Raw genomic sequence first — 18,868 nt, 5'->3', positions numbered from 1 at the left:
CAGAAATTCATACAGACGGTTTTGTCAGGGGAAAAGCGAAAGCCACTGGCAATGCTCCAGGAGTAAAGACAATCAAGACAGCACTGAAGATGCTGCTGAGTGAGACAGGCCCGTGGAGAACTGCAACAGATGGCAAAATCGCCTACAAGAAGAGAGCCAGAGATGACCAGAGAGAGACAGGTCATTATAGGGTTAATGGCGATAGCAAAGAGAACGAAGCTCAGGACGGAACCCTGAGGCACACCATTTTCCTGGATAAAGGTGTCTGACAAGGCAGAACCCACATGCACCTTGAAAACTCGCTCTGGCAAAAATGCCTGAAGAAAATAGGGCAGGCGCACATGGAAGCCACACATGTAACGAGTACGCTGGATACCAGTTGATCTCCAGCAGGTGTCATAGGCCTTCTCCAAATCGTAAAACACTGCCACAGTCTGGGATTTCCGAAGAAAACCATTCGTGAGATGGGTGGACGAAGTAATGAGATGGTCAACTGCAAAACACCACCCTCAAAATCCACACTGTGCATTCATTAGTAAATGTCTAGACTCCAGCCACCACACCAGCTGGGCATGAATCATACGTTCCATTACCTTGCAAATGCAGCTGTTAAGAGAGATGGGGCGGTAGCTAGAAGGAAGGTTTTGTCCTTACTGGGCTTCGGTAAGGGTATGACGATGGCTTCATGCCAGCATCCAGGAAATGTGCCCTCTGCCCAGATGTGGTTGTACATGTTAAGCAGAAAGTGCTTGCCTGCAAGAGATAGGTGATGCAACATCTGAATGTGGATGGCAGCTGGCCCTGGGGCGGTGGATCGGGATGAACAGAGAGCATGATCTAGCTTGCTCATAGTAAAGATAACATTGTAGCACTCACGATTCAGAGAAGAGAAGGGCATCACCCAAGCCTTCTCCGCTCGATTCCGACGGAGCAAGGCAGAGTGATATTGGGAAGAGCTCAAAACTTCCGCAAAATGGTGGCCCATGGTGTTGGAAAAAGCAATAGTGTCCACAGTGACATCGTCAGCGACTGTCAGGTCGTAAATTGGGGAATGGATCTTGGTTCCAGAGATCAGAACAAGGTGTAGAACTGTTAAAAGAACTAATGGGTGAAATCCAACTAGCTCTTTTGCTATCCCAAAGAATGTGACAATATTTTGCATGCATCTGTTTATGATGAATGCAGTTTGCCAGGATAGTGTGGTGGTTAAAAATGCAGAGAGCATGTCTACGTGCGCAAATTGTGTAGTGGAAGGCATGCCTCAGTCCACCCAGGGACTGTGACACGACGTAGAGAGGAAGTGCGGGGGATGGAACATTCTGCAGCAATAAGAATAATGTTTGTGAGGTATTCGACCTGGGCATCACAACTGGGGAAATCTTGTTCTTCGAAGGTTGCCAGGGAGGAGTAAAGCTGCCAGTCAGCCCTAGGAATCTGCCATTTAGGCGTGCAGGCAGATGGGGTAGGGGTCAAACAGATAGTTTGTATTATGGTCACTCAAGCAGGTGTCAGAAAGAAAAGACCACTCAAGATGATGGGCAAGCTGGGCAGTGCAAAGGGATAAGTCCAAATAGGAATATGTGTGTGTGTCGGAAAGGAAAGTGGGTGCTCCAGTGTTAAGGTTAAGTTGGTTAAGAAGATCAGCCAAGAGGACACCTCTCTGACAGGTCCTGGGAGAAGCCCAAATGGGATGATGTGCATTAAAGTCACCAAGTAGCAAAAATGGGGGAGGCAGCTACCCAATAAGTTGAAGGAAGTCTGTCCTGGTGACAGTGAATGATGGAGGGACATTTGTAGTACAGAGGAAAAAAGGTCAGGTGGGGAAGGAAAAGGCAAACTGCCACAGCTTGAAGATTGTTAGTCAGCGAGGTGGGTTGACTATGAACGCATTCCGTATGAGCAACATACTCAAGGGAATGTCAAAACGAATCAGTAAGTAAAGTGAAACCTCAAAGCGGTCATGAGGGTGCAATTTCATTTCCTGAAGGCAGAGTACAAGGAGATGTTAGAAGCAGTTGTAAATCATCTTTGTGGGACCGAAGGCCGCAAACGCTCCGTTGGAGGTGCATCATGATGAAGAGACGTGGGCGTCTCACCTCGGCGGCTGCCGAGTGACAAGGCACAGAAGCTCGAGGATCCTGCTCCATATGGTCTACAGAAACACCAGCTTGCTTGTGCGGTCGGTCTGTGGAGTCCAATGCTGAAAAACAGTTGTATAGGTGCACCGGGTGTTGTTTGGCTGAAGGGACAGAGGAAGTCTTCACGGGCGTACTCCTCCTGTCCTTTCCAGCCTACCTGTTGTGTAGCTGGTGGTTTCGCCTCTTGAGGTGAGAGTTTGACAGCTTGTTGCACAGCTGGACAGGGGGGATGGCGATGCTACCTTGACACTAGGTGATTTCACGATGTCAGAGCTGAGTTGGAGGTCACATGTCTGCATGGCCATGTCCTTCATGGAGTGAGGGATAACAACAGAACTACAGGTACCAGACAGGAGAACACAGGATTTGAAACTAGCCAGTAACTTGTGAGCAACTGGATAAGGCACCTTTTCCCTGAACCAGATCTCTTGAATAGCCCACTCATCAAGATACACTGTACACTCCCAAGAGGAGGCGACATTGCCACCATTACAGTTGATACAGAGGGGAGAAGGAGGTGGACAATTACCCTCATACGCATCCCTGCCACAGGTGGCATTTGGCTGGGTGTCAACAAGATGTTCTAGTGTGGTTAAAATGATGACACTGGAAACAGTGCATCATAGCCTGCTTTCAGCTTGGATGGAGGCACCACTCTATCAAAATTGAGAAAGAGAGTGTGGGTAGCCATTAAGGAGGAATCTACTTTTTCATTACACGATGAATGGCAATGACACCCTGATCAGAGAGGTAAGATTGTATTTCAGCCTCTGTTAGACCATTAAGCAACCTGGTGTTAAATTACACCATGGGAAGAGTTCAGAGTTCTGTGGTCCTCGACACGAACAGGGTAACTGTGGAGAAGCCTGGCAGCAAGCAGTTGTGCTTGAGAATCAGAATTGGTCTCCAAAAGCAAAGTGCCATTCCATAAATGGGAGCAGGATTTCACACGGCCAGCAATTTCATCCACACATTTCTGAATAATAAACGGATTTACTGTGGAGGAGGACTGACCTTCAGTACATGACACCATGATGAACAGTGGTGCAGCAGGAAGGGTCTTTTGAATCATTAGCCTCATTGTGTTTATGTTTTGGAGAAGGTGAGTGGGTAGATGATTGACTCATCACAAGGAAATCCCCACAATTGTTCTGATGGTGCGCTCCTTCCAACTAGGGGGCCCTTCACAAGGGGGCACATCCGCCTTAGGTGATTCTTCACACCTCAGGTCACAGCTCCCTAACACCTGACGGAATGACCAACTGGAAATTTGGGAAGGTTACAGATCAGGCAATCACCCCACCCAGGGCCTGGCCAGTACCAGGAGGTATCTGCAAACTGTAGCTGTTGACCCAAGGCTGGGAATTATGCATTACCCAGTCAATTGTTATGCATCAGATGTATGGGCCGGCCTTCAGGAGTGCACATAGAGAAGGAAGAAAAAAAGTAGATCCTCAAACACATAAGCGGGGGAATGAGTGGAGAAGGTAAGCAAAGAAATGAAAAGGGAGTGAAAAACAAAGGTGAGACAAACTTCCTGGCAGATTAAAACTGTGTGCCCGACCGAGACTCGAACTCGGGACCTTTTGCCTTTCGCGGGCAAGTGCTCTACCATCTGAGCTACCGAAGCACGACTCATGCCTGGTCCTCACAGCCCTACTTCCGCCAGTATTTCGTCTCCTACCTTCCAAACTTTACAGAAGCTCTCCTGCGAACCTTGCAGAACTAGCACTCCTGAAAGAAAGGATACTGTGGAGACATGGCTTGGCCACAGCCTGGGCTGGAAAGGTGAGACTGTTCACACGTCACCAACAGAATGTGCAGAACATTCCCAAGAATACCTCAGACATGTTCCCCAAGGAAGGCGATAAAAAATAGCAAGAGGATAGACATGCAGCACGAAAGAGAAAAAATGCAGCAAAGACTGGCTGCCCCACCCGTGGCAGCCAAGCACAAACCCAACAAGGAGTGGCGAGCCCTTTGGGGGGGGGGGGGGGGATCTACTTGCCTTCAATATCTGGTCGCACTCTATTCACCCTTTTCCTCAGCTTTTCAACATCATCTTTGTGAAACACTTTGTTGAGAGTTTTGGCATAAATTTTTAACACATGTTACTCCTACTGTCAAAAAAGCAAATATGCATTTGTTTTGATTTGATTTGCTCAAATGCTGCTTTGTCTCAGGATCATACTAAAAAATCCAGGATTCACCACCCGTGAGGACATGACAACCATTCAGGATCATTAGCAATCTTCTCAAGATGATCAACACCCAAGTTTCTTCGATTACCCTTCTGCTCACTTGTGAGGTTTTTTGGTACCATTTCGGCACAAATTTTTTACACATGCAAAATTTTGGTGAAAGTGTATGTTCAGTTAGTGTTTAACAGGTCACACACCACCCTTACTGTTAAATGTTGGTCTGATCTCACAAGGGCATGCACATGATCTATGTTTTCATCAGTTTTTGAAGTTGAAGGTCTTCCTGAGCAAAGCTGATCTTCAACATGTTCTTTGCCTTCCAAAACGATTTGTAACATTGAAAAACTAGTGCTCTTGACAAGAATGTTCCTCATTGGCCTGTTTAAATTTTTCAAAGATCACACTCGGATTCCAAAAGTCTAACACAGAACATGGGGGCATAGCATTGCTCTGAATTCCACAGTACCATTTTTTTAAACACCCAACTTCATTGACGGTGTTCTCAAAAATTGCATGATGAGTGTACAGGGCTCAAACTCTGAAAAACTGGAAGGGATGAACACAAAAATCTACACAAGCAGAACAACAAAGTGTTGCCAGTCCTATTACTTTTCTCACACACCTTTTATGTATAAATACTGTAAAATTAAGAGAAGTTTCTTTGATTCTCAGTTGTTGCAAGTAGTTTATAAGAACTGTCACAGATAAGACACTTCCACATGGGAAAAATATATTAAAAACAAAGATTCCAAGACGTACCAAGCGGGAAAGAGCCGGCAGACAGGCACAATGAACCAAACACACAAACACAGAATTATTAGCTTTCGCAACCGATGGTTGCTTCTTCAGGAAGGAGAGGGAAAGACGAAATGATGTGGGTTTTAAGGGAGAGGGTAAGGAGTCATTCCAATCCCGGGAGCGGAAAGACTTCCCTTAGGGGGGAAAAAAAAGGACAGGTGTAGCCACGCACGCACGCACGCACGCACGCACGCACGCACGCACGCACGGACATATTTAAAGGCAAAGAGTAAGGGCAGAGATGTCAGTCGAGGCGGAAGTACAGAGGCAAAGAAGTTGTTGAAAGACAGGTGAGGTATGAGCGGCGGCAACTTGAAATTAGTGGAGGTTGAGGCCTGGCGGATAACAAGAAGAGAGGATATACTGAAGGGCAAGTTCCCATCTCTGGAGTTCTGACAGGTTGGTGTTAGTGGGAAGTATCCAAATAACCCGGACGGTGTAACACTGTGCCAAGATGTGCTGGCCATGCACCAAGGCATGTTTAGCCACAGGGTGATTCTCATTACCAACAAACACTGTCTGCCTGTGTCCATTCATGCAAATGGACAGTTTGTTGCTGGTCATTCCCACATAGAAAGCGTCACAGTGCAGGCAGGTCAGTTGGTAAATCACGTGGGTGCTTTCACATGTGGCTCTCCCTTTGATCGTGTACACCTTCCGGGTTACAGGACTGGAGTAGGTGGTTTGGGGATTTCATAGAGATGAACCAAGAGGTTACGAAGGTTAGGTGGACGGCGGAAAGACACTCTTGGTGGAGTGGGGAGGATTTCATGAAGGATGGATCTCATTTCGAGGAAGGATTTTAGGAAGTCGTATCCCTGCTGAAGAGCCACATTCAAGGTCTGATCCAGTCCCGGGAAGTATTCTGTCCCAAGTGGGGCACTTTTGGGGTTCTTCTGTGAGAGTTTCTGGGTTTGAGGGGATGAGGAAGTGGCTCTGGTTATCTGCTTCTGTACCAGGTCGGGAGGGTAGTTGCGGGATGCGAAAGCTGTTTTCAGGTTTTTGGTGTAATGGTCGAGGGATTCAGGACTGGAGCAGATTCGTTTGCCACGAAGGCCTAGGCTGTAGGGAAGGGACCGTTTGATTTGGAATGGGTGGCAGCTGTAATAATGGAGGTACTGTTGCTTGTTGGTGGGTTTGATGTGGATGGATGTGTGAAGCTGGACATTGGACAAATGGAGGTCAACGTCTAGGAAAGTGGCATGGGATTTTGAGTAGGACCAGGTGAATCTGATGGAACCAAAGGAGTTGAGTTTGGAGAGATTATTCTGGAGTTGTTCTTCACTGTGAGTCCAGATCATGAAGATGTCATCAATAAATCTGTACCAAACTTTGGGTTGGAAGGCTTGGGTAACCAAGAAGGCTTCCTCTAAGCGACCCATAAATAGGTTGGCATACGAGGGGGCAATCCTGGTACCCATGGCTGTACAAACAATTAAAGGGAACAGCTGATTTTTCCACACTAGTCTATAGAACTTTCCTGTGATGTTTAAGAGTTATTTAAATTTATGTTTAATGACACTGGTTTTCTACACACTAACAGTTTGTATTTGGAGTCCGGCCAGACCATTAGTCAAAAAATAAGGAGCTGGGCATTCATGAAACTTTGCTCCTCTCAACTGCAAAACTGTTTTGAATTCCACAGCTATAAACGGTCTTCATCTGTAACAATTACAATGGGGACGTTATATGTTGCAAGGCTAATATACAAAATTGCAATGTTGTTATTGTGCAGCCAGTTACTCTCACCACCAGTTATTTGCAACAATTTATGATATTAAGTTAAATAGACCTGCGTAATATAGCTATTCCCCCTCCCACTGTCCTTTTTGATACTCGTATCAAAAAGTTTGAGGCAGCTCTAATTTGGAGGCAGGATGTGCATGTTTATGAAACTGATAGTAAGTAACAAAAAGCAGTTTTGTGGTTTTCTCACTGCTACTAAACGAAAGTGTGACTGAAGTTCTTTGTTATCACGATTCTTCTTTACTCTAAACATTATCCCCATAATTTTTTTTTTTTTTAAATAAAGACAAAGTTCCAATGAGAATGCAATTTTACTAGCCAGGTCCTGTAATATACACCACTAGTTTCAGCTTACAAATCCCTTCTCAAGTACAAACCAATACCGACAAGCATGTCGCAAGTACAATTTAAATATTAACAACAATATCTTTGTGAACATGGCTATATGTGATGAAATTATTTATTATGGAACACTTCAGAGGTAGAAACTGAAAGAATCTGCAGAAATGGTTCTTGGGCGAAACATGCTAAAGTATTGTGAAATCCCGCATTATTTCATCAGTTATTTAACAGACATAACCTCATGAGTTATAACATTATTATCTTCACAACTGTGAGGTTGAACTCTGGTGACAATGTGGGTACGTGGTGTGGTGAGGAATATATACAAGCAAAGCAAACACAAATGGGGAAACATTATAGCAACGATATGGCTCGTAAATGACTTTGACAAAGGTAAATATTGTGGCCCAGCACCTGAGAATGAGCATTAGGAAACAGCTGAGTTTCCAGGCTGTTCACATCCTACTGCCACAAGTCTTTACTGAAAGTAGTTGAAGGACGATGAAACTATGGGTGGGTGGCAACATGTCTGATTCCTATCACTCATCACAGAATGACTAAGTCTAACCCTTGCTCACTTTGTAAAGAAGGATGGCTGTGACCTGTGGCAGATTTGACGACTTAGTACAATGAGAGCGCAGGCACAAGTTCTTCAGAGAACACTGTTCGCTGCACATAGTTTAACATAGGGCTCTACAGCAGACGGACCTCTACATGTTCCCTTGTTGTCACAACAATACTGGCAGTCTTAACTGAAATGGGTACAGGATCATCAAGACTGGACCGTAGATCAATGGAAACATTTTGTCTATTTGGATGAGTTATGTTTCTCATAATATCAGTTCAATGGTCAGTCCAGGTACATGGGCATCCAGCTGAATTGCTGCTCAAAGCATGCACTGTGCCAGGAACACAATGCTGTGGGGATAGTAGTACACTACAGGGGGCAGCATTCACCTGGGCATCTGAGGAACCTACAGTTGTAAATGAAGGCGTTATGACAGCTGTAGAACATGTAACATTGCTGACCACTTGCTTCTTTTCATTTCACACTCAATGGCTTCCTTGGCAGTGATGGTATCTTGCAGCAGGATAAATAGCCATGTCACAAGGTCACAATCCTGCTAAAGCAGTCTGAGGAACTCTATAATAAATTCATGTTTATGTCTTTTTCAGCAAAGTAGTCCAATTTGGACTCAACAGAACACCTCTGGGTGGGCACACACTGTACCCACAAACTGCCTGCAGTTTACGTGAACTATGTGTAGGTATCTAGAGGCTCTTACCTCTGGATACCTACCAAGGACTAATCTTTGGTACACACAATCACTGCTGTAATGCATTCCAAAGGTGGTCAAACACACTATTAAGCAAGAAGTCATTACGTTTAGGATTTTCAATGAATGAACATGCTGCTGAGCTGTGAGTGCTGCCTCCTATTTAAACCAGTGTAAGTGCAAAATATGAAAGTGTGAAGACGCCAAATTTGGTGGCAAATAGGGCAGCATTTCTTGTAGTACAGGGAAGGTACACCACATCACCCATCGGAAGAGAAATTACTGGTCATCTGGAGGATAATGTTAGTGGAAATTTAAATATTTAGCACAGAGTGGCAAGGACAGACACCACATTATCACGTGCACATTACAGCATGCTACTTCTGAGGCCAGTGTAGTAGCCTAGCAGCAGTGTGCAGGAGGTACGACTGCATCGGTATGTGCACTGGAGTTCATGTTTCGACTTCTGACGGTTGGCGTGGCAATTCTCCCCTGTATTGATCAGGAATGTTTTGCTATTAGGCAAGGGCTACACATTTATAACTTATAGGCCAGTATAAACAGTAGGCTGCAGTCATAGGTCAGCAGTGTGTGAGAGTCAATGAAATGTTGCCAGAATTTCATGAAAGCTAATGTTTCAACCAAGAACCTTTGCCCCAAGTAGTCCTACAGGCAAGCCTTTCACAACACTTTTAAATAAACTATGTAACTACCATTCCTTTCACAGTTCTTACTATCTCAAAGTTCTACAGAAGTTATATTACACGTAGCTGAGTCACAAAAATCTTATTTGTCCATATCAGAAGCTAAACTCATGAAGAGACACTGTATCCTCTGCGCTGTGATGCATGTACTCAATTTGAAGGAAAATGCTCGCATTAATGCAGCACAGGAACATTGATTTATGTAACTTAACACAGTGAGCTGAAACTGTTTAGTGTTCAATGTAAAATCTGGATTAACTTATTCCATAATAAACAAACTGCCTTTTTTTACGTCCCAAAAGGCACTCCGCCATGTAATTTATGGAAGACAATGTGCGAATGAATAAATACTTGTGAATCTCATTATATATAAAACAGAAAGAAACTTCCGCATGGGAAAAATATATTAAAAACAAAGATTCCAAGACTTACCAAGCGGGAAAGCGCCGGCAGACAGGCACATGAACAAAACACACACACAGAATTACGAGCTTTCGCAACTGGCAGTTGCTTCGTCAGGAAAGAGGGAAGGAGAGGGAAAAATGAAAGGATGTGGGTTTTAAGGGAGAGGGTAAGGAGTCATTCCAATCCCGGGAGCGGAAAGACTTCCCTTAGGGGAAAAAAAGGACAGGTGTACACTCACACACACACACACACATATCCATCCGCACATACACAGACACAAGCAGACATAATATGTCTGCTTGTGTCTGTGTATGTGCGGATGGATGTGTGTGTGTGTGTGTGTGTGTGTGTGTGTGTGTGTGTGTGTGTGTGTGTGCGCGCGAGTGTACACCTGTCCTTTTTTTCCCCTAAGGGAAGTCTTTCCGCTCCCGGGATTGGAATGACTCCTTACCCTCTCCCTTAAAACCCACATCCTTTCATTTTTCCCTCTCCTTCCCTCTTTCCTGACGAAGCAACTGCCAGTTGCGAAAGCTCGTAATTCTGTGTGTGTGTTTGTGTGTTTTGTTCATGTGCCTATCTGCCGGCGCTTTCCCGCTTGGTAAGTCTTGGAATCTTTGTTTTTAATATATATATATATATATATATATATATATATATATATATATATATATTCCAAGACTTACCAAAACACACACACACACACACACACACACACAATTTCGAGCTATCGCAACTGGTGGCTGCTTCATCAGGAAAGAGGGAAGAAAAAGGAAAGATGAAAGGATGTGGGTTTTAAGGGAGAGGATAAGGAGTCATTCCAATCCCGGGAGCGGAAAGACTTACCTTAGTGGGGAAAAAAGGATAGAGGTGTGTGTGTGTGTGTGTGTGTGTGTGTGTGTGTGTGTGTGTGTGTGTGTGTGTGTGCGCGCGCGCGCACACGCGAGTATATACCTATCCTTTTCCCCCCCTAAGGTAAGTCTTTCCGCTCCCAGGATTGGAATGACTCCTTACCTTCTCCGTAAAACCCACATCCTTTCATCTTTACTTTTCCTTCCCTCTTTCCTAACGAAGCAGCCGCCGGTTGCGAAAGCTCAAAATTCTGTGTGTGTGTGTGTGTGTGTGTGTGTGTGTGTGTGTGTGTGTGTGTGTGTGTGTGTGTTATTCATTGTGCCTATCTACCGGCGCTTTCCTGCTTGGTAAGTCTTGGAATCTTTGTTTTTGCCCTTACAGAGCGCATTTGGACTAAACTACATGGCCAGTTCCTTTTGCTGCCTTCTTTGCTGCCCAAACTTCCCTCATTCGCTTGCTGTGTTTCTGTTTCCGGTTCTCTGTCCATGCTTCTTGTCGGCTTTGTGTCTTCGGCTTCATCTTGATTGCATTTTTGGCTGCCCATATTTCTTTCATCTTCTGGCTGTGATCTTGCTTGCGTGCTTTGGTCCATTTTATGCCTGTTCGTTTGTCACACTGTATCTAACGTAGTTTACTTTTCTTAATGAAGTTTCTGAATTTTATTCTGTCGTTTATTGTGTCTGCTGTTATGTTGAGTTGGTTCAGGTCGTTTTCTACCTCTACCACCCATTTGTTGTTTCTAGTGGTTACCCAGTCAAAGATCTGTTTGGTCAGCCTGTGTGATGGCTTTCTGTATAGGTGTCCATAGAATTGTAGTCTGCGTTTTCTAATCTTTTCTGTGATTGTCTCCGTATGTTTGTATAGTTCCTCTGTAGGTTTCTTGATCCATATTCCATTGTTGTTAGTTGCACCAAATATTTTCCTGAATATTTTCCGTTCTACTTTTTCTAATTGTCTGATATGTGTATGCCCTAGGATTAGTGTGGTCTCTGCTGCATATAGTACCTTGGGGAGCACCATGACGTAATGGCGTAATTTGGCTTTTTGTGAGATAGACTACTTCTTGTAATGATTTCACGCTACTTTGTATGCCTTGTCCAGTTTAGTCTTTCTTTCATCGTTTGAGTCTCTTATGTCCACTCATTTGTAGTGTTTGACCGAGGTATTTGAAGTTTGCCGTTTTGTAAATCGTGCCATACTGTGTGTTCAGAGATGAGAGTTTCTTTGTGCTCATAAACTGAGTCTTTTTGTAAGAGATCTGTAGTCCAGTTTTGGAAGCGATTTCGTGCAGTTTTTCCAATAGCGTCTTTTGTTTCCTTTATACCTTTCGTGACAATCGCCAAATCGTCTGCAAAAGCCAGGCATTTAATCTGTAGGTTTCCTAAGGTTATCCCCTGTTGTGATGTTTCCCATTCTGATAGTTCCCCACAGAACTTTACTTTGGACGTCGTGTTGGTTAAAGTTTGCTCTATGATAGCCTGTGTTTTGTTGTCTACTTTGTATTCTGCTAGAATTTTGAAGAGAGCTTTCCAGTCGATGGAGCCGTACGCCTTTTTGAAGTTGCAAAGGTAATGATCAGGTTCTGTTTGTGTTGTAAAATCATTTTCAGGTTCCAAATTTGTTCCGCACAAGACCGCCCTTTACGGAAGCCTTGGTATTCCCCAATCAAGTGGTCGGTCTGGTATTCTAGTCTGTTCAGTAAAGCTTTAGAGAAGATCTTGTACGTGACTGGTAGGAGGGATATTCCTCTGTAGTTGTTCGGGTCAGTCTTGTCACCTTTTATGTGTAGTGGGTGTATTAGGGCAGTTTTCCAGTCGTCAGGAATTTTCATGGTCTTCCAAGATCCTGTGGATGTCTTAGGTGAGTTCTGGGTCTTGTAACTTCCACATTTCCGCGATGATGCCCTCTTCTCCTGGTGCTCTACAATTCTTGAGTGACTTGATTATTTCTTTAACTTCTTCTAGAGTTGGAAGTTCACTATGTGGATTGTACGTGCTCGTTTCTTTCACCATTTCTTCCATTGGGGGGTCCGTATTGAGTAGTTTTTCAAAGTACTTTGCCAGAATGTCACAATTGTTTTTTGTATTGGTTTCTAGGGTTCCATCCGGTCTTCTGAAGCACAAGTTGGGTGGTTGATATCCAGTCATATTTTCTCTGAACGTTCTGTAGAAGTTTCTTTTATTGTTCTTCGTTAAGTCCGATACGATCTCCGTGAGTCGCCGTTTATCATACTGTCGTTTTTCACTGCGAATGATTTTGCTTGATTGCTTCTGTGTTTTCAAGAAGTTCATCCAATTCTCTTGGGATTTGTGACTACTAAATTTTTTCCATGCACTGATTCGTTGGTCAATAGCTTGGAAATGTGTGGTTCCACCAACGGTGTTTCCGTGTGCGTGGTGCTTGTGCTAGTTTCATGGCCTCTCGGATTCTATGTGAAAGTTGTGTCCATTCTGTCGTTTTCTCCATTTTAATTTTGTGTAATATTTGTGTCTGGTTTAAAGTAACATATTCTGGATCTGGTCTAACAATTTTATTCTTCTGGAGCTTTTTCTTGGGCAAAAGACGAATCCTGATCTGTAGTATGTGGTGGTCTGAGTCGAAGTAGCCTTTACGGGTGTCTATGTTCAAAATTTCTTTATGCGAGTCTTTCTGGACTATTATGTGGTCGATCTGTAGTTCTTTCTTTCCGCTGGGGAATTTCCATGTGGTAAGTTTTCGTGTTGGTTTCTTGAATTTTGTTGACACAATGGCGAGGTCGTGGCTTTTGCAAAAGTCCATCAGATGTTATCCATTTTTGTTGGTGTCCTTGTGTGGATTATGTTTTCCTGTGGTATGTCTGTATATATTTTATTTTCCAAGTTTAGCGTTAAAGTCTCCCAGTATTATTCTTACTATGTGCAGGAATTTTTCTGATAGTTTCTTCTATTGTCGTCCAGAAGCCGTCAACTTCGTCCGGGTTTTTCCTGTTGCAGTCATTAGTCGGTGCTTGTGTAGGATTTGTTGGCCGATTTCACTGTGATGATGCTGATTCTTTCATTTGGTGAAGAAAAGTAGATTATGCTGTCCATGATGGACCTGTGTACTGCAAATCCTGTGCCGAAGAGCCTTAGGTTTTTCAGTTGTCTCAATTGTTTTCCTTTGTACATTCTGAAATTCTCCGTGTTGAAATGGTCATCTGTGAATCGCATTTCTTGCAGTGCATATATTTTGATTTTAAATTTTTCCAGAGTGTCTGTCAGTTGTTTCATCTTTCCTGTCTTCATCAGTGTGTTCACGTTGAGTGTGCCGATGTAGTGTTTGCGTTTGGTCTTGAGGGAGTTTGAGAAGCTCCGATTTTTCTCATGTTGTCCGTGAGCCCCCGGAATCCGATGCTCACGACGATCCCAGTCTATTGACTGGGGCCTGGGGTAATGAGATTTTTCTCGTTGTACCATCATGATGTTTAGTAGTTGGATGTATGGCATGCTGCCGACTACAACCTGAATTTCCTGATCAGGAGGTTGGTTGAGACCGCCACTGACTGGAGCAGACGCCTTTTGTAGCCACCCACTGTGGGAACAGACGCTACTAGTAGTTTTGGTCCACCTCGAGTATTTAGGCATTCCCCTATCCGCCACCTGGGGAGGCGCTCAGTTGCGGGTCTACTATCTAATATATAGGAATCTTTGTTTTTAATATATTTTTCCCATGTGGAAGTTTCTTTCTATTTTATTTACATCATATATATAACAAAGATTCCAAGACTTACCAAGCGGGAAAGTGCCAGTAGATAGGCACAATGAATAAAACACACAAACACACACAACACACACACACACACACACACACACACACACACACACACACACACACACACACACACACAGAATTTCGAGCTTTCGCAACCGGCGGCTGCTTCGTCAGGAATGAGGGAAAGATGAAAGGATGTGGGTTTTAAGGGAGAGGGTAAGGAGTCATTCCAATCCCAGGAGCGGAAAGACTTACCTTAGGGGGAAAAAAGGATAGGTATATACTCGCTCGCTCGCACGCACGCACGCACACACATTTAAAGGCAAAGAGTAAGGGCAGAGATTTAAGTCGAGGCGGAAGTGTGGAGGCAAAGATGTTCTTGAAAGACAGGTGAGGTATGAGTGGCGGCAACTTGAAATTAGTGGAGATTGAGGCCTGGTGGATAACGAGAAGAGAGGATATATTGAAGGGCAAGTTCCCATCTCCGGAGTTTGGATAGGTTGGTGTTGGTGGGAAGTATCCAGACAACCTGGACGGTGTAACCCTGTGCCAAGACGTGCTGGCCGTGCACCAAGGCATGTTTAGCCACAGGGTGATCCTCATTACCAACAAACACTATCTGCCTGTGTCCATTCATGCGAATGAACAGTTTGTTGCTGGTCATTCCCACATAGAAAGCGTCACAGTGCAGGCAGGTCAGTTGGTAAATCACGTGGGTGCTTTCACACGTGGCTCTGCCTTTGATCGTGCACACCTGTCCTTTTTTCCCCCTAAGGGAAGTCTTTCTGCTTCCGGGATTGGAATGACTCCTTACTCTCTCCCTTAAAACCCACATCCTTTCGTCTTTCTGGTGCTTTCCCGCTTGGAATCTTTGTTTTCAGCATCGTCGATAACAGCACCCGAGCTATACAGCCACAATGTGTTGTACAGGGAGTCAAAAGTCTTTCCCTGATTAAATAAATTGATAGCTCAGGCTAGAAGTAAGATAAAAATATGAAACTGGTGTCTAATTGTTTACAAACTATCTATGTCTTTTTCCACACATCACTAAACTTCCACTTCCATTGTTGCCCAATGACAGTACATGTCGATATGACATTGCAGTCTAAATGCCATCACGTATTGAGGACGATGATGGTTATCTCAGACGAATTGCCTTTTCCGATGAAGCAGCCTTTTTTGTCAGTGGAGTAGTGAGACGCCATAATGTGCGCATTTGGTGTTCACAACCCCCTGGCGAGGTCATGGAGTGCACCAGAGGCAGTCCAAAGGTGAATGTTTGTTGCGCGCTATTGCACGATCGAATTATCTGGCTATTCTTCTTCGCTGAGGCTACCATCACATCTGCAGTGTATCTGGACATGTTTCAACTGTATGCTGTTCCTCAGCTGCTTCAGTATCACCCCGATGTCTTGTTTCAGCAAGACGGTGCACCGCCTCATTGGGGTTTGAACATCCACACCTATCTCGATATGACCTTTCCTGGGCAATGGATTGGTCATGATGGGCCAACAGTTTGGCCTCCACACTCTCCCAACATAACCCCATTAGACTTCTTTTTATGGGGTTATGTCAAGGACGAGGTCTACCGAACATGTGTACCAGATCTTGAAACCCTGCGGCAACGGATAACCACAATTGTTGAATCGATCCCTCCAGTGATGTTGGCTAATGTGTGGATGGAAACTGAATATCGCCTAGATGTGCTACGCGCTACTAAGGGTGCTCATGTGGAAGTTTTCTGATATGTGTGTGTGTGTGTGTGGGGGGGGGGGGGGGGACACCTTTGATAGTTTGTAAACAAGCTTTACTTTTTTGATGTTTATTATCCATACAGCACACACGATCAATTTTGGAACACACATTCGGTCATAAGCTGTATCTGGGAAACATAATGTACATCCATGCACGGGTAGATGATAACCGCCGATATCTTGCAATACAAATTTACCAAGTAGGTTGTAAAGTTAAAGGAATTTTTTTGTTACGACGCATACAAAACTCAGACTGAAATGTATCAAAACTGCAGCTTCCATGAATGGTAGATGAGACTGGTCCTTCAATACATCCTTTGATCCCACAATCCTCCTGGCCTCAAGTCTCCATTAGCCCTGCACCCACACCCTCTTCTCTGCAGTCTCCCCGTTCCTTTGTTCTATCATCCTGTCCCACCTACTCCTCCAGGCAACTGCGTGCAGCCCTGCTAGCAGCAAGAATTAGCTCCTCTGTGTCACACTCCTACCCTGTGCACATGCTGTCTCTCCCTCTCAGCTGTCGGCCACCATTCCCCGACTCTCCCTCCTACCCTTCACCTCCTTTCACCCCTCACCTATTCAACCAAGTTGAGCCATAGTGCCAGCGCAACGTACTCTAAGGACTCAGTGTGTCAACTATTTGCAGAGTTGGTAACTCCACTCTTAAAGTTACACATTTTTATTATAATGTGAAGAAGCATGTAACTTTTTTTACTACTTGACACACAACTTTCATACAATAAGGCAACAGTTAATTACAATTCTTACCTATATTTTGCAACCAATTCTGGTGGCATGTTCGCTACTTCTGGATCTTCGTGATAGAAGTTTTTTATCATAGGTGGTAATTTGGACCATTTTTCTTTCTGAGCTTCTTCCTGTTTAGGAATAATTGGACTTAAAAAATCTCTCACCTCATGCTTTCCACATTTAAAAAAGGAAGTAGAATTCTAACACTTACATATACTCTATTCAACTCTGACCAGTTAATATTATTCAGCTTTTTAAAAACCTCATCGTCTTCTGACAGCTCAAAAATATTGCCACTGCTTTCATTATTTGAGGAACGCTGTTTTTCCTCTTTACTGTAACCTCCATTTGTTGGTGTCTGATTGGTATAACTTTTTCCTCTTCTATAAGATGTGTCATCAAGAAGATCTTGAATTAGTTGTTTGGCCTTGGACTGCGATTCTTCTGAACCACGTAACGTAATATCTGTCTTGTCATTATATGAGTTCTGATCAGGTTTTTTAATCTGTAAACAGTTCAATAAAATTTAAATAAATGTTCACTTTACTTTTAAAAAATTAAATCATACATTAAACTACAACCCCCAACACACACACACACACACACACACACACACACACACGCGCACACGCACACGCGCACACGCACACGCGCACAAAACCTGGAATTTGTTTTACGTTCTTCCTTTTCTGCATCTGTCAAAAAATGTAAAGTCTAGGACTGAATTATAGGAGCATGGAAAGGATAGATTGCTACTCATCACAGAGAGGCTTGCAGATAAGCAAAATGGAAAAGAATGAGAGAAATATTCTACTCTTGGACTACGGCCATCAAATCAGGAGCCAAGATGGTGAGACACGGCCACAGTGTGGAGCGGTCACCGACACGATCTCCACTGTTGAAGGTCATGGTGGTATAGCTACATGGCAATGATGTTAGCAGGAGCCGAAGTCTGGATGACCACTAAAGAGCACGAGTGAGCAACCAGCACAGTGTTGGTTTCCTGGGCCTGGGAAGACAGGCAGTGGACCGTTGTTTGCAAAAAGGTCATGGCATAGTCACTGTGATGGCTCTGACTACCAAAGACTTGACATCACATACTGCCCAGCTGACCAAACGAAGAGCTGGTTTAGGCATTCTTAATTTCTGATTCTCCGTGCCAACTGCATGTGAACATCGGTGTCTGTGATCCCACTGCAATATCTCCTGTAGGCTGGCCTGGTGTAATCTTGTCATCACAGGGGTGTTGTGAAACTGCTGCATGTGCTGCTCATGAGCCCCTGCCCAACTTTGGCATGGCCTGATACTGCTTTAACACTGAAGCGCTGATTCTGAGTCATTTACAACTTATGGGGCATGAACAGGGAGCGTTTCAGGCGCATCAACAGCCCAGGCTACAGAGACATGCAGGAGAAGGGTCATACGTGTGAAACAGTAAAGTCATCATCAAGCAGAAAATTCAACAATTTACTTTGGTACAAGGCATTGCATCACAGAACAACAATGGCAGAACAGGGAGCTTCAATAGAAGAAGAACGGTATCTTGAACATGTGTTGAGAATAAACTAATGTGCTGCGTCAGAATACTAGACTCCATGTAACAAGGCTAGTGTACTAAAAGTCATGGAGGCTGCTATATATTTGACTGTGACTGAGCATTTCCTCTATCTGTTTCATAATATTATGTAAATAGATAGATTAAAAAAATCTACTCACCAAGCAGCAACAGGGGAACATGCACGCACGCACGCACGCACGCACGCACGCACACTGGTTTAACATTTACAGCTTTCTGAGCCAGCAGCTCCTTCTCCTGTCATAAGAGTTGATGAAGGAAGACGGGTGAAGGAAAAGGACTGGAGAGGTTTAGGGAAAGGGGTACAGTTCAGAACAGTCACCCAGAACCCCAAGTCTGGGGAGACTTACAGGACAGGATAAGAAGAAAAGTCTTCCTTCTCATTCCGTCCGGTAACTATTCCCTGACAGAGGGTTCCGGGTGGCTTTTTGTAGCAAAGTATTGGTCACAGGAAATGCTGTAAGAGGGCAAGGATGAACTGAGACTAAGGGCATACAATAGATAGAGTCGCCAGTCGGCACATTGCAACACTTCATTAGAATTGAATAGATACTTGACCAATCAATGGGAGAAAAATATTAATAAGATGGGTAATGAAC

At 44.1% G+C, this 18,868-nt stretch overlaps 1 protein-coding gene across 1 annotated transcript in view; it reads right to left on the bottom strand.

Annotated features, from left to right (window-relative positions):
• The window catches only part of LOC126278115 (probable ATP-dependent RNA helicase DDX43), an 86,305-nt gene that overhangs the window by 43,969 nt on the left and 23,468 nt on the right, over positions 1–18,868 (bottom strand). Inside the window, exons 3-4 of the mRNA XM_049977999.1 lie at positions 16,905–17,198; positions 16,712–16,821 (exon numbers count right to left, since the gene is read on the bottom strand). Of these exons, the coding sequence (XP_049833956.1) occupies positions 16,712–16,821; positions 16,905–17,198 (404 nt within the window). The remainder of the gene's footprint in view (positions 1–16,711; positions 16,822–16,904; positions 17,199–18,868) is intronic.

This window comes from Schistocerca gregaria, chromosome 6, assembly GCF_023897955.1.
Source record: "Schistocerca gregaria isolate iqSchGreg1 chromosome 6, iqSchGreg1.2, whole genome shotgun sequence".
Taxonomy (NCBI): domain Eukaryota; kingdom Metazoa; phylum Arthropoda; class Insecta; order Orthoptera; family Acrididae; genus Schistocerca; species Schistocerca gregaria.
The sequence above is the reverse complement of the archived record's forward strand: the minus strand, read 5'-3'. Positions and strand labels throughout refer to the sequence as shown.